At 32.7% G+C, this 13,582-nt stretch overlaps 1 protein-coding gene across 1 annotated transcript in view; it reads left to right on the top strand.

Moving 5' to 3' along the window:
- The first annotated feature begins 201 nt into the window (after positions 1 to 201).
- Positions 202 to 13,582, top strand: part of LOC111634736 (protein unc-13 homolog D-like) — a 119,484-nt gene continuing 106,103 nt past the window's right edge. Inside the window, exon 1 of the mRNA XM_023379578.1 lies at positions 202 to 483. Within this exon, the coding sequence (XP_023235346.1) occupies positions 416 to 483 (68 nt within the window). The 5' untranslated portion in view covers positions 202 to 415. The remainder of the gene's footprint in view (positions 484 to 13,582) is intronic.

Here is a 13,582-nt window from a genome sequence, read left to right as displayed (position 1 = left end):
ACAATAATGCCACAATGAATTTAACAGTAAAGCCAAATCGGGAGAGTGCGTAACTGTCGAATTTAACTCGAACGGAACTCATCTTCTGTAGACAAAACAGGTACGTCGTTGCTATGGTTACGGAGTAGCAGCTTGCGTGCGCACCTGGCAAACGTATCGGGAGATTCGGAGAGAGAGAGAGAGAAAGATAGAAAGAGAGAAGCAAAGCATTTTCTTGATAGACACAGTTGGCAACACCTGTCTGCAGATTATCCGAGTGTATTCTGACTGTCGGAATTAATACCTGTCAGTGTTTCCTGTGTCGCGTGAAAGTTTCGGCTGTTTTTCTGTTCTCTTATATATTACAATCACGACGTCGCTAAGATCATTTTTGGCAAAGATTTTGTCAGCTGCAGCGGCGGTTAATTATGAAGGGATGATAGAGAAACTTGTACCCGGTGGAACTAAAGATGTCACCATAAGGGAGTCGTTTAGTAACCACTGGTAAGTACTTTCTCTTATTTACAAAAGTGGCACGTTCCCCTCATATAATTCCATCTTAAAACATAGGAAAAGTCTGTTTTTCTGTTATTTTCGAATAAAGCAAACGCTCGAAATAAGATTTTAATCAAGTTTTAATAAAATATAATATTATTTTTCGTTAGAATTAACCGCTAATTTATATTAAAAATTGCAAAAATATTAAGATTTTATTAAGTCGCGCTTAAACTTTATATCGGAAGGAAATTTATTTTAAAAAAATTAAATGAAAAATTATTTTTTCCGAATTGTTTAAGGAATTAATTGTTTTTTAAAGCGCAAAAATTCCAGCGGTTAAAGCAATGGATAAATAAGTAATTGCCTAATTTGCATACAATAGTTTAATACTTGCAACTTCGTTTAAGCATTTCTTTTGCAGATTATTTATCTGACATCTTCATTCTGATCCAATTTAACCATTTTATTTTTCGATTTTATAAGAAAAATCGGGCATAAATGGCGCATAAATCGGGTATTCGTTTTCCCAACAAATAAAAGAGTACGGAAGAAAATGTTATTTGCATCATCACCTGGAAATTTCTTGGCACCATGAAGATTTGACCATACGAAATGATAAATATGCGCCAGAAAACAGCGTAAATGTTCTTCAATTTTTAAAGTTAATTTTTAAGAACCTTTCGTGTTAAAAATTCAAATTTTTAAATTATTTTCTAGTTTCAATTCCTCTTAAGAGCATTTTGAATTCTTTTGAATCGTATTGATTTAGAAAACATTCGACTGTAAAACATGAAAGGTTTCGTGTTTTACAAAACAAAAATTAATGGTAAATAATCGCCGAGCGTTGCGATATCCTCTGCACATCCAGAGAATTTCAAACACGTTGGCTGAAGTCCTATTGGTCGTTGTTGTTGCTACGTAAAGAAATTTTATGAGTATTTACTGCTAAACCAATTTAAACGTTTCGGACTTTGTTATTAAAGATCGGAAAAACATAGAAATATTATTAGTTGTCAAAAATTACTGGAGAAAGATGTACGAGAATACATCGAGCGTTAAAACTCAGACAGGCGGAAAATTGAAATCACTCAAGTAAAACATACAAGGTCAAAATATTTTAAATTGTATTGCTTTTTGAAGCAACTGGTGGATTTATTACTTTTTTATATCAATTTGTCTCTTTATACTTGCCAGAAAGAATTATTCTACGTTACCTAACTTATTACACATTCCATATGTTTTATTAAAGTTTCCATTGTTTTATATAAAAGTATTCGGTGAGCGATGAGTATTATAAGAAGAAAATCTGATGAAAAATTATGGATTTTAATGAAATTTAGAGACAATTAAATACAATTTAACTTTACACAGAAGCGCAACGTATGGGCAATCTACCAAAGGGGCCTCTCCCGAAAGGATTTTCTATGGGAAACTGGCCTCTAAACTGGGCGAGTGAAAAAAAAAAACCCGAAAAGCTCCCCGCTGGTCGAGTGGGAACCCGCTACCAACTACCAGTGTTCAATGAATGGCCTTATCCACTCGGCAACTAGTGGGGCGCGTGAATATTAACGTAATAATTTATTTAACGGCCCAATATGCAATATCTATAAAAGAAATTTTCAAGATATTCCCAGCCAAATATCTTCCGAATCCTCTTAAACACAACAGGAAGTCTGTTGCTTTCTTTAAAAGTATAAATAAATCCAATATTATAAATCTCTGATGTCTAAATACTTCTACAAACGTACAATTTCAATCTGTAAGTATTCTCTAGTCTAAATGTTTACATTGGCGAGTAATCTCTTTTCCTCTTCTTCATTCCTTAATTCTATGTTAAATCCAAATATTCGTCTTTCGCGAGTGCTAAATTAATTATTAATTGAGCTTTGTGTAAATTTTAATGACATTAAATTACATAAATCGGTACCCAAATGAAGTTAAGAATTCGGCTTTATATTTTGGGTTCGTAAATAATTTAAATATATTCCCAATCTTCGCGATTTCGAGACATTTCTTTGCGTGAAAATGTTAGAAATTACGATATTCTGATGAAAAGTTACGATTTCCTAGAAATTCCAAGTATTTTTAGCATAAATATTAAATCTCCCGTTAATATATTTATAACGAATAGGAAGCTGGCAAACATCTTGTATCATTCAGTCAGGATTCACTGTATAATTCATCGATAAAAATACAGACATGGCCTCGAAAGAATGAAATTTATATTTAATATTTTTATCGAGAATAAAAAATAATAGTCCAGTAGTAAAAATAAATATAATTTTCTACTGTCAGCGGGAGATAGAAATTGAAAAGCTAGCGCTAACGACTATTGCGATAAACAAGGGAATGCAATTGTCATACGACTTACTAATCATTTTATAAACATCGATCCGGTTGTTTAAACTTTAAACGGGGATTGAAAGCATTCTTAATGTCTTAAACGGAAATTCTTCTCAACTAATTTGAGGAATTTACAACAGCCTCAGAATCTTATTGCCCATGCAGGCAACTGTGCAATTTCCTCGCGACTGGCCACAAGTGTGTATATTCCACCACTGCAAGACATAATTCATTTAAAGTTATAAATTAATCATCTAATTTCGACATTTTGAGATAAAGTAATGAAATTATTACACAAAGATTCTGTTCGAAATGAAGCGTAGAGTCAGATTTTACAGAGTCTGGAAACTTTATCGATTTTAATAATAAGCGGATCGAATAGACCATTAACGAAACGTCATACCCAAAATGTAGTTTATCCTATTTTATCTATTGCATTTTAAGTAAAAGTTTTGGAAAATTGCCTTTAAAGCTTAAAGAAACTCATATATATATATAGATCTATATGAATTTCTTATATATACTGCCAGTGTAAAAAATGGGCAATAATAGAATCCCAAAATAGACAGTAGCTATATAAATCATGTGGAAAAATAGTAGTTGGGAGACAACGAGAGAAGATGAAGGAGAATATAAAGGGCCTCGAGGTTTAATAAATGAAAAGCGAGAGAAAGACGAACACAATATTAAAGTATATCTGTTTAAGAGAATGATTTCTTAATTATCTTGCCCTTTATATATTTTATAATCAAATAAAATTATATATTTTGTTTTAAATTTAGCGGTTTAAAATTTAATTTATACGTTGTGCCACTTAATGTAACTATATCCTTAACCGTAATTTTTTACATAAAATTCGAACAAAGTTGAGGATTTGGAGGCAAGAACACGCCAACCGATTTTTTCAAGTTTCTAGGAAAAGCGATCTAAAGTTCCAAATTTTCGGTGTTTGACAAAGTTCACGAGTGGTTAATTATGTTAGAGATTGCTGTTTTGGAGGAATTACGGATCGTGAATTCGAAAATTACGTTTGCTCAATGAAGAGACCGAGTCAACACGTTTTTGCCTCCAGATCTTCAAATCTTTACTGCTTTAAAATTAAATGTTATTATGATTGAAACAATGTAATACGGCCACTGACGGGAACACAAATAATGGTCATTGTTCGGAGATTATTTTGCAGGGTGTTTTGTTCAAAAAAGTTCATAAAAAGGGCCGCTAAGAGGTGGCCGTTATTGGACGTTCGACTCGAATATATAATTTGGAAAATAATTTAAAAATTAGCCAAATTAAATATTCAGTAAACTCATTAAAAAATGAAATTTATTGCATATATATGTGCTGTACAGTACAGTCGAACCTCCAATAACGGCCAGTTTTGAAGGAACTTTTAAACAAAAATGCATATGTATAAAACCCGAGCAAGATTTAACAGTAATTGTTGGTTGTCCAAAAATTTCCTTCTCTAGATACTCTCGGAACAGGATTTTTATGAGGATCTTCACTCGAGATAGAAAGACGGAACTGCATTCTACAAGTTTCCAAATAACCCCTACTCTTTTCTAAATGGCAACCATTTAAAAATAGAGAAAAACCCTTCTGTAGTACTTGTAGAAATGCGAGCATTTTTAAATCCATTTCGATGTTTTTAAAGCTCTACAGACTTTGATAGCTTTTAACGCTTCGGGAGCTTTTTCGAAAAGATTTAAGGATCATTCTAAGGATATTTACAACGAATTTTCTGAAAAAAGAAAACATTTACAGGTTACTTGCGTATGTTCTTTAACATTATTCATCTTTTCTTTTGAACAATAATGACATAGAAAAATATTTCTTTATAAATGTGAAGAGGGTCGACATTACCGCAGTGACACAATGTTTGCTTACGTAATCTAACGTTAAATATATTTAACCAGTTTTTGCAATTTTTTAAATAAATATTCGTGTTACGCGATGAACGAATTATTCGGGTTATGTATTTTTAAGTAATTTACTGCAGGTTTAATCCATTCAATGATAAACGAAGCATGCTGCTTGTTTACTCGGCAATCCCCATTCGAGATGGATGATTATCGGTGTATATACATGTGACAGGAAGTAATTATAGTTGATAGACATCTGGATTGCAATTACAATATGTCCGATGCAACTATTTTCTATTTGCTTTGCCTCTCTTCCTCTACCATTAAGTTTTGATTTCATCTAATTCGATAAAGTTACCAAACCGTTTTTAATTACGCTTAAATTGAATCTAAATTACAAATTAACCGAAATTTTTATCTAAAAGTTAAAATTTCAATATTTTATTTCATAGAAATAGGAAAATTTTAAAAATTTCTTCCTGCGCATAAGACGATAATATTTAAAAATACATAACAGAGAAAAAATGCTTCTGGTGCATAGAATTTAAAATGTACCTCCTTCCCACTCTACCTACAACTATATAAAAATAAAATATAATCCTTTATGCTTATTTATTTATTTATTTTTCTACCGTGTCTTTATTCATTTCTTAGAGATTACCATTTTGAGTATGCTTCAAGTCGTCGGATGCTCTGTGCAGGTGCACTTTGTGGTCTGTGCTTCGACCCTGCGTAACGTCACGCATTAAGTAGGAGAGAGAACTAAAAAGCGACTAAATAACAAACTAATTCAATTGAAGTGTACGAAAAAATTTTTTTATAGACACCGAATGAGCCAAGGATTATAAAGACATCAATTATCTCAGATGGATTATGAAGGATAATACAGAGTTTTATATCGATGTTATAATTAAATATTCGAGAAATTCTAATCTTTTGCAAAGAAATATTCTGCTTTAACGGAGCCTCCCGTGATATGATTTTCTGATTGAATCTTCTTTTTTTTTCTTTCATCCTGAAGAAGATTCAACGTTGAAAGTTCCTCAATAATATAGAAATGATTTGCTTCGGATGGAATAGGACTCGAATTTATATAAAGAAAACTAAATTCTATAAAAAGGAATTCCGATTTTACAAAATCTAATGCTTCTATCCATATTCAAAGACGTAATATTAAAGAATTAACCGACGTTCCAACAATTTTCAAAATTTTATATTTAAGAAAATCTGTATTAGTAGAAAATCTGGTTTTATTGACTCTGAAATTGTTAAAGGACGTGTTAAGAGTTAAAACACGAATAACTTGAAGAATAATTAATAGTAATTCATCCAGCGTATAATTGATATAATTAATGCCAGTAATTTAAACTACTGTACTGTGATGATTAAAACGATTAAAGTTTAACATTTAAAACTCTATTTAAGACTAATAACAATAACGATAACGGTTGAACACGATCAGCCATAGAAAAGACTACTTGATAATGCGCATTTTCAAGTATTATATAAACGTATTTACTCGAAAATAACGATAACTTTAAGCAAAACTCTAATTACAATAAACGAAGTTATGTAACTGTAATCGGAATAAATCGATTTTCTACGTGTAATACGCTCGTAAGAGAGAACCTGTCTAACTCGGAAACGAAAAATTTGTGGGAATCAATTGCGTATCGCAACTCGAATAAAGCGGAATAGAGGTCTAAATCATAGTATGAGCTTGCCAGTAGCGTAATTAGAACCGATATTAGGGGGTCAAATTAGAATATCTACAATACAGTTACTGCGGATGTGTGTGATTAGTAGGGTGCATGAAGAGTAAACTTTTAGGTGTGTATAAATGCGTTTGTTATATTCAAATTATTTTTTCTGTCCTTAATATCTTCTTTATTTATTTAAAAAAATAAGGAGGCAGGGTCCTTCCTTAGATACGCTACTTGTGATCGGTGACCAGAGTTATAACTGTCATTTCTCCCTTTGTTAAAATTGTACTTTCATTACCCGCCAAGGAGAAGGGACGATGTTTCTCCAATCTTTATATAAAATTTAATTACTAAAAACAAAACCTCTGTAAAACGGAAACTGCCAGAAACGGACAACGCCGGTCTGTATCGTTGAGTTCCGATTTAAACAGATTTGATTGTGAATATAAATAAGCACACAGACACACACACATATTGAAAAAATATGTTACGAGTAATTTATTAAATGTATAATTTAAGAAATAAATTCATAATCAATATAAAAAGACAAAAGTTACAAGTAAACACGTTACTTAAAAACTTAATAGAGAAGGACTGTTTATAAAGCTATTCGGAGAAGAAAAATAGCTGTTCTTTATCATCTTGTTTATTTTTGTGACAAAACAAGTTATATTAAGCCTCGACCATCACAAAAGTGCATTTGTTGATGTAGTAGCTTGGAGGAAGTCTGCTACGTGAGTTATAAGCTAAGTAATCTGCTATATTCCACTCACACAAGTGGATACTATTGATTCGGCGTTATCGTGCAAAAGGAGCACGATTATTGCTAAAGAATTCCGCATCCCACAAGAAATAACGAAATTTTACAGATACAACAACATTGGCTGGACATCCACACCGGTTAATAAATACGATTGGTGGCAGATACACTTATATATACTACAAATACCGGCTCTTGTTACGTTGTGTAAACAAGTACCTCGAAGGGTTACAATTCAATGTCCAAGTGGATTTAGTATAGAATTAATGTTTGCCATAAGCGAAATTAATTACTACAGGCTTTGTTACTCTTCTACTGATCTATTTTATTATTCGTATTAAAACGCTCATTAAAATTTAAGTTACGATTTTATAATTTTTCTCTAAGTTTTTTTTTTCTTATCATTAAGAAGCAAATACGCTTCATCCACAGTGGTATAGGGGTAAATGTGAATTGGCACGTTGTAATCCGACCCTCCTAATATCGGTTCTACTTACGCCCCTGTGGAGTAGGACATTCTAAGACGTTCGCTATTCATTACAGGAAGGACTTTCTACGCGAAACCGGTATTTATTTAGATGTTAGACACGTGAAGAAATGGAAAACTCCACGCAAACCAGCGACCAACAACTAGTATCCAGTGGTTTTATCCACTTATCCGCTTTGCTACTGGTGGCCCACTAAACAAAGAAAATTAAAGACAAATAAAATTGGACTTTATTCAAAATCTGGCGGAATTGACGATGGGTATCGAAAAAGGCCCTATTAGTGCCCACAGGACAAAAAGAGCCAAAATGAAAGAATGAATAATATCTAAGACTAGAAAACGTCGACTTTCTATAATATATTTTGTCAGTTTAAACTTGAAGTCATTTCATCTCGTAAGAATAGTAAAACGATACTTTCAGTTTATACGATTTCTAATGAAATCTAATTAGATTATTCGTAAAGAAAGTAAAATTAAATTTATGAAAGTTTAATATTAAAATGCGCCGTGTAAATAATTATTTAACTCGTACATCACTTACGCTACATTTGAATTTGAACAGAGTTCCGTCAAAAACAATTTACACTGACAATTCTTGCGCATTCAAGGTTTAAAATAGCGCAAAGAAAGAACTGAAGAAATAAACTCGTATATCTTTCAAAATCGATCCTTTAATATGAAGCCAACGAAATGGATCAAGTTATTTTGAGCTTGGAAAAGTTGCAAAAGTATTTGTTCACGAAACGGCAGATGTTGCTGTCATTGGGATATTTACTTGTAGAAAAATAGTTCCCATTTCTTCTCGCAATTCGAAATATTGCTTCTCCATTTGCATTTCTCCGTAATTTTACTAAATATTAAAGCGTTAAAGCATTCAGTAATTAATAACAGTTTACTTTCTTACAACGAAGTTTAATAATAATTCTTTAAACGAAATTATAAACCAATATTACTGCATGCTTCAAGTTTTCAATAATGTTAGTCTTTCAATCTATAATTCTACTAATTCATAGGGTTATGATAATGTTTTAGAAAGATGCAACTATGAAGGTCAGAAACAGGACAAATATTTTCGTAAATTGTCCATGAAATTACATTGATGCGAAAAAATAATATTAACGAGCAATTGTTTATTGTGACATCGTCACAATGCCGGGCTGCAAGTTTTAATCATATTTTTATTTTATTTAACTTAAATTATACCTCAAATTAGTAGTGGTTTACCCCCGTACATCATACTTTTCCTTTAACGATAGAGTCGTGCCGGTCATTTATATAACACTTTTCGGGAGAAAAATTTGAATTGAAATAAGATGATTTCCAATTTTCGTCGGAAGTTGGTATATAGTTAATCGGGGCCTCTTGTTCCTCGGCCTTCCATACATAGTCTCGTTGTTGAGCTAACTAACTCCGTTCTCGAGATTAAGACGGACGGACGGACGGACGACAGTGCAAAATGTATAGGTCTACAATATTTTCAAATTGCGGCCCAATTAACACGGTAACTGCCTCGACCATTAGACAGTCCGTATCCGAATAGTAATAAACTAGTCTGGTTTTTATTAGGTTATGCACATTTAAAAGTTTATTACAGGAAATGTTTCGGTTTTAAATAAAACTGTTCAATAATTATTTTATCATAAAATTTAAATATAATTATAATCGTTGTCGTAACGACAACCACTATAATTATATTTAAACGCATTCTGTATATCTGTATATAATTTGCTATTATTAACAAGTTTAAGGAAAGGCTAAAATAACACTCGATATTTTATTTTTTTTTATCATTTAAACGTATGTCTTATATAAAAATTGTCTGCTAAAAATGAAATTTTTCATCTATTTATTTAATATTTTACTTAAATAAATTTAAATTAATTTTTTTTTGTTTGGTCTTCGTCGGATGTAATTAGAATTTGCGTCATTGTATTATGAATGTAAAGATCGTTCTAGTAGAAAGCTGCTATTTATTATTTTTCCTTTTAAAAACCTTGTGGAATTTGAAATATCAGCAAGTGTATATTTTAATATATATTTTCCTTTCTATAAAGTTAATATCAAGTACGTCTATCTTTCAAATTTATAGTTTAGTGTATAAATTTACGTTACAAATACAGTACTGTATACTGAGTGACCGTAATTAAAGTATCCCTGTTCAACTGTGCTAGAGCAGCGTTGAATAGGGATACCTTAATTATGGTCACCGATAGACATAATTCTCAGTTCAAATCTTATTTGGTGACATTTCGGGACACGAGAATGAGAAAGACGTCTGCGCAGTAACAAAATTAGTACTAAAAGTCACCAATGTGGCACTTTTGGCATTGCAACAAGTTTTATTCGCATAAGCGCGAGTGTTGAACTAAAGCTCTTGGCGTAAAAGTGACTACAGATGTTGAGTGTCATTAGTATCAGCTGTGATTGTCATCACCGAGGAACATTGACTCCACAAACTCTCGGGAGAATGATAACTTTATTCGAGGAAAATAAACGTACGGGTTTTAACACGATTGAGAACGCAAAACTATCGCTTCAAAAATCGTTGAAGATGTTACAACTGCTTATTGACTGTTATTGAATAGTCAATGAATATTATAGGCTCCAGTAGTGCACGAGATTGTCACACTCGCATGCTGTACTGGACTTGGGGAATTGGCGCATCCGTGACACAATGTGAAAGGTTTCTTATCATCGACAGGGAAACCAGACTGATCTTTGCATTGTTCTTCTTTGTCAGAAAGGAAGAGGATGTGTGATGAAGCGTGTATTCATTTCGATGGTGGAACAATGGACACTCGTAACTGTGGCATTTGGAATCACGAAGAACACTTTTTTCCAGTAGATCCCATTGCACTCGCGTAAAGTTACAGTCTGGTATGGATTAACAGCCACGTTTTTCCCTGGACCATTCTTCTTCAAAGAAATTAGTCCGAATAGGCTTATAACATGTTTTGCGATGGCCTAGCGATATCCAGAAACGCTCAACGCTCTTGCCGTACTCCAATTACAACAACGACGAAAATTCCATCGATTCGACCAATTTCAAACGAGATCTCCGCAAAAAATCATCACGCAAAGAATCCTCCATATAACGGATGTTGCGAACACGGTTTCTGCCACAATGTTTTATAGCGCTTGGCCATCTCGTTTTCCGGGTCGTTATTAGCGTGATCACTAGTTGTGAGAACATTTAAAAAATATGGTTTATTAAGGAGACGTTGCAAATTTGTCAGCGTGAAAAGACAGTACCACACTGTAGGCGAGAAACATAAGAGAGAATGAATTACGGTCGGCCGTTGAACACAATGTTTTACATCTGCAGACTGAGACTGAGGACTCTGTTTAGCACCAATTTCTCGTACAAACAAAATATTTGTTGCAATATTAAATTTTTATTAAAGAAAATGCTTTTTTCGTGTCCCGAAACGTCATCGTATCAAATTGGCTGCAATTTAACAGCCAAATAAGTCTTTGGACTGCGTTGAGTAGGAGTACAGTACTTTAATTACGATCACTCGGAATTTACTACTTTGATGGCAAGATTATATAATTATTTCGCAGACCTCATCGAAGCGAATGCAATAAATGTCATCCCGATATCTCGATTTGAGACCATTTTAACTGTAGAATTTTAAGAATTTTCGTATTCAACACTTTTAAACTGAAATTTTTCTAAGATAAACCAAACGTGTCTTCGAATAAATATATTCATTTTCAATTTTGATCGTTTATCGAATTCTAAAAGTAAAATTAAAGTTATTTATTTTGAACAAGGTTCTTGATCTAGATTATCAGCCGTTGATTTCTGACAGTAAATGTCAGAGGTCAGCTATATATATAATGTATAATACCAACGAAATACAATCTATAGGCTATATAAAATGTGTGTTCTTCTCATTAGAAGTAGTTGCATATAAAATACAGTGTATCCTGCATATAATATTAACGTAGAGTTGTATGAAACAAGAAGCGCTAGATAATTCCATCCGTTTATGAATCTTTGTTTACTTTCTGACGAAGCGAAATAAGCTCTATCTAGATTTCATTAAATGTTATGAACCTTTGCAATATTCTGCGAATTTTGCTTCGATTGCGGTCGGATCGATAATGCAGTTTATCTGCCATAAATATACTAACATCGATAATCTTGTTTAGACAAGCGCATAGCTTCAAACTCGGTTCGTATAACATGATTCTAATGAAGTACTTCAAACAATTTTTCGTCACAATGTTATTAGTAAGCAGGTATTTATGCTTATTTTTAAACAACTCATAGTTGCATATATAGAATTCTGTAAATTTCATTTACAACTGCACAGAAGCGCAGCCTTATTTAGACATTAATCATTGAGGGGGAGTGGGACGTACTTTTGCTGCCTGATACCGATAGTTCGTGCAAAAAACCAATCAAGAAGGCTGGTTCTCTTCATTCTCTCCGTCTTTCTGTTCCTTCTTTATACCGTTGTATTTCTTTTAATCCCGTATTTCTCTTGATTTTTGTGATATGACTTTGCCGAATAGTCGGCTGAATTTTTTGACATTGGGGCGAAACCTCCCATCAAATCCCGCAATAGCTTGGCCCCGCGCATAGGTGTGAACCGACCCACGTCCATAAGGATTTCGAGATGTGGTAGAAATTTTACGAATGGCGTGCGATTTAGACAACACAGGTATTTATATTTAATTTTTTTTTATTAAACTATTATACTTAAAATATAAGTAGGAAATGTAAAAATGAAAATTTAAGAAAAATTAATGACTAAATCATTATTGTAAACGGAGAGAAAACGTCAAAAAGCTGATCATTCAAAACATTTTCTCGTGGAATGACGTCACAATCAGAAGCGACGTCATCAAATTAAACAAATTAGGTTGCTCGATGAATCAGCATTAACTTCTACTCCTAATAACTGCTAGAAAATACAAAATTTGACGAAATTGATTATTATTATTATTAGTGACTAAAATCTGAAACTTTTGCTACCGGAATTTTGAAAAAAAGCAGGGGGAAAACAATGTAAAGAACAAATCACAATAGGCATGTCAGCAAACGTAACAGGCACGAACAAGCCCACTCCATTAGTAATTGTTAAATTTAAGAATTCACACTGCTTTAACAGCGTGGCGTTAAAAAAAGTTAACGCTAATTATCAATGTAATAGGAGAGTCTGAATGACAGCTGAAGATTTACGTAATGGAGTTTCATCATTTAATAGAAGCATTTATTCTGAAAGTTCAGGGAATCAAATATTGCTTTTTTTTCGATCGAGACGTCTACAAAATAGTCGATATCGACCCTTCCGGGGGTCGATTGAAATCGGTTCATTCAAAATTATTTGTCTAATGAATTATCAGTATAATTTATATGATATTTCAGGATGTAAACTTGCCCAGCGTAAGAAGATCTTTTCTATGAAAAGGTCGAGGAATCCTTGAAGGGGTCGACAGTCGAAAGAGTTTGGGAACCCTATTAGACAACGCTTTATCACATAGTATAAATGATGTTATATCAATGTTTTTCACGTATTCATTTAATTCATTACACTTGATTCAATAGTGATTTATTACACCAGAGACGAGTTTATTTTAATATTCTTTTACACTATTAGCTTTTATTTTGTCAAAGTTTGCTTTCAAACACCAAATGTAACGAGTATTTTACAATCTTTGAATGCAGAAATTACTGCTACTTTCAAGAAACACGGAAATAAAATTCATACAGAATTGTCCAGCTGAAATGGAAAAAGATTCAACTATTTCTCATTGATCAAAATGTTTGATGCCGACGAGTCCCGAAACGAGCTTAATGCAATAATGAGTTAATTGGTAATTGAAAGAAACGTGTCAAGTTAATTAAACGCAATACATATAGGAATTAGCTGAAGAAAATAGAAGAAATAAAGTTTCGCCACGCATTTCCAACGAGTGCACACGATTACTTACGAAC

This window comes from Centruroides sculpturatus, unplaced genomic scaffold (assembly GCF_000671375.1).
Source record: "Centruroides sculpturatus isolate CEXI.00-Female unplaced genomic scaffold, Cexi_2.0 scaffold135, whole genome shotgun sequence".
Taxonomy (NCBI): domain Eukaryota; kingdom Metazoa; phylum Arthropoda; class Arachnida; order Scorpiones; family Buthidae; genus Centruroides; species Centruroides sculpturatus.
Note: the sequence above shows the minus strand (reverse complement) of the source record. Positions and strands in the feature narration are given on the sequence as shown.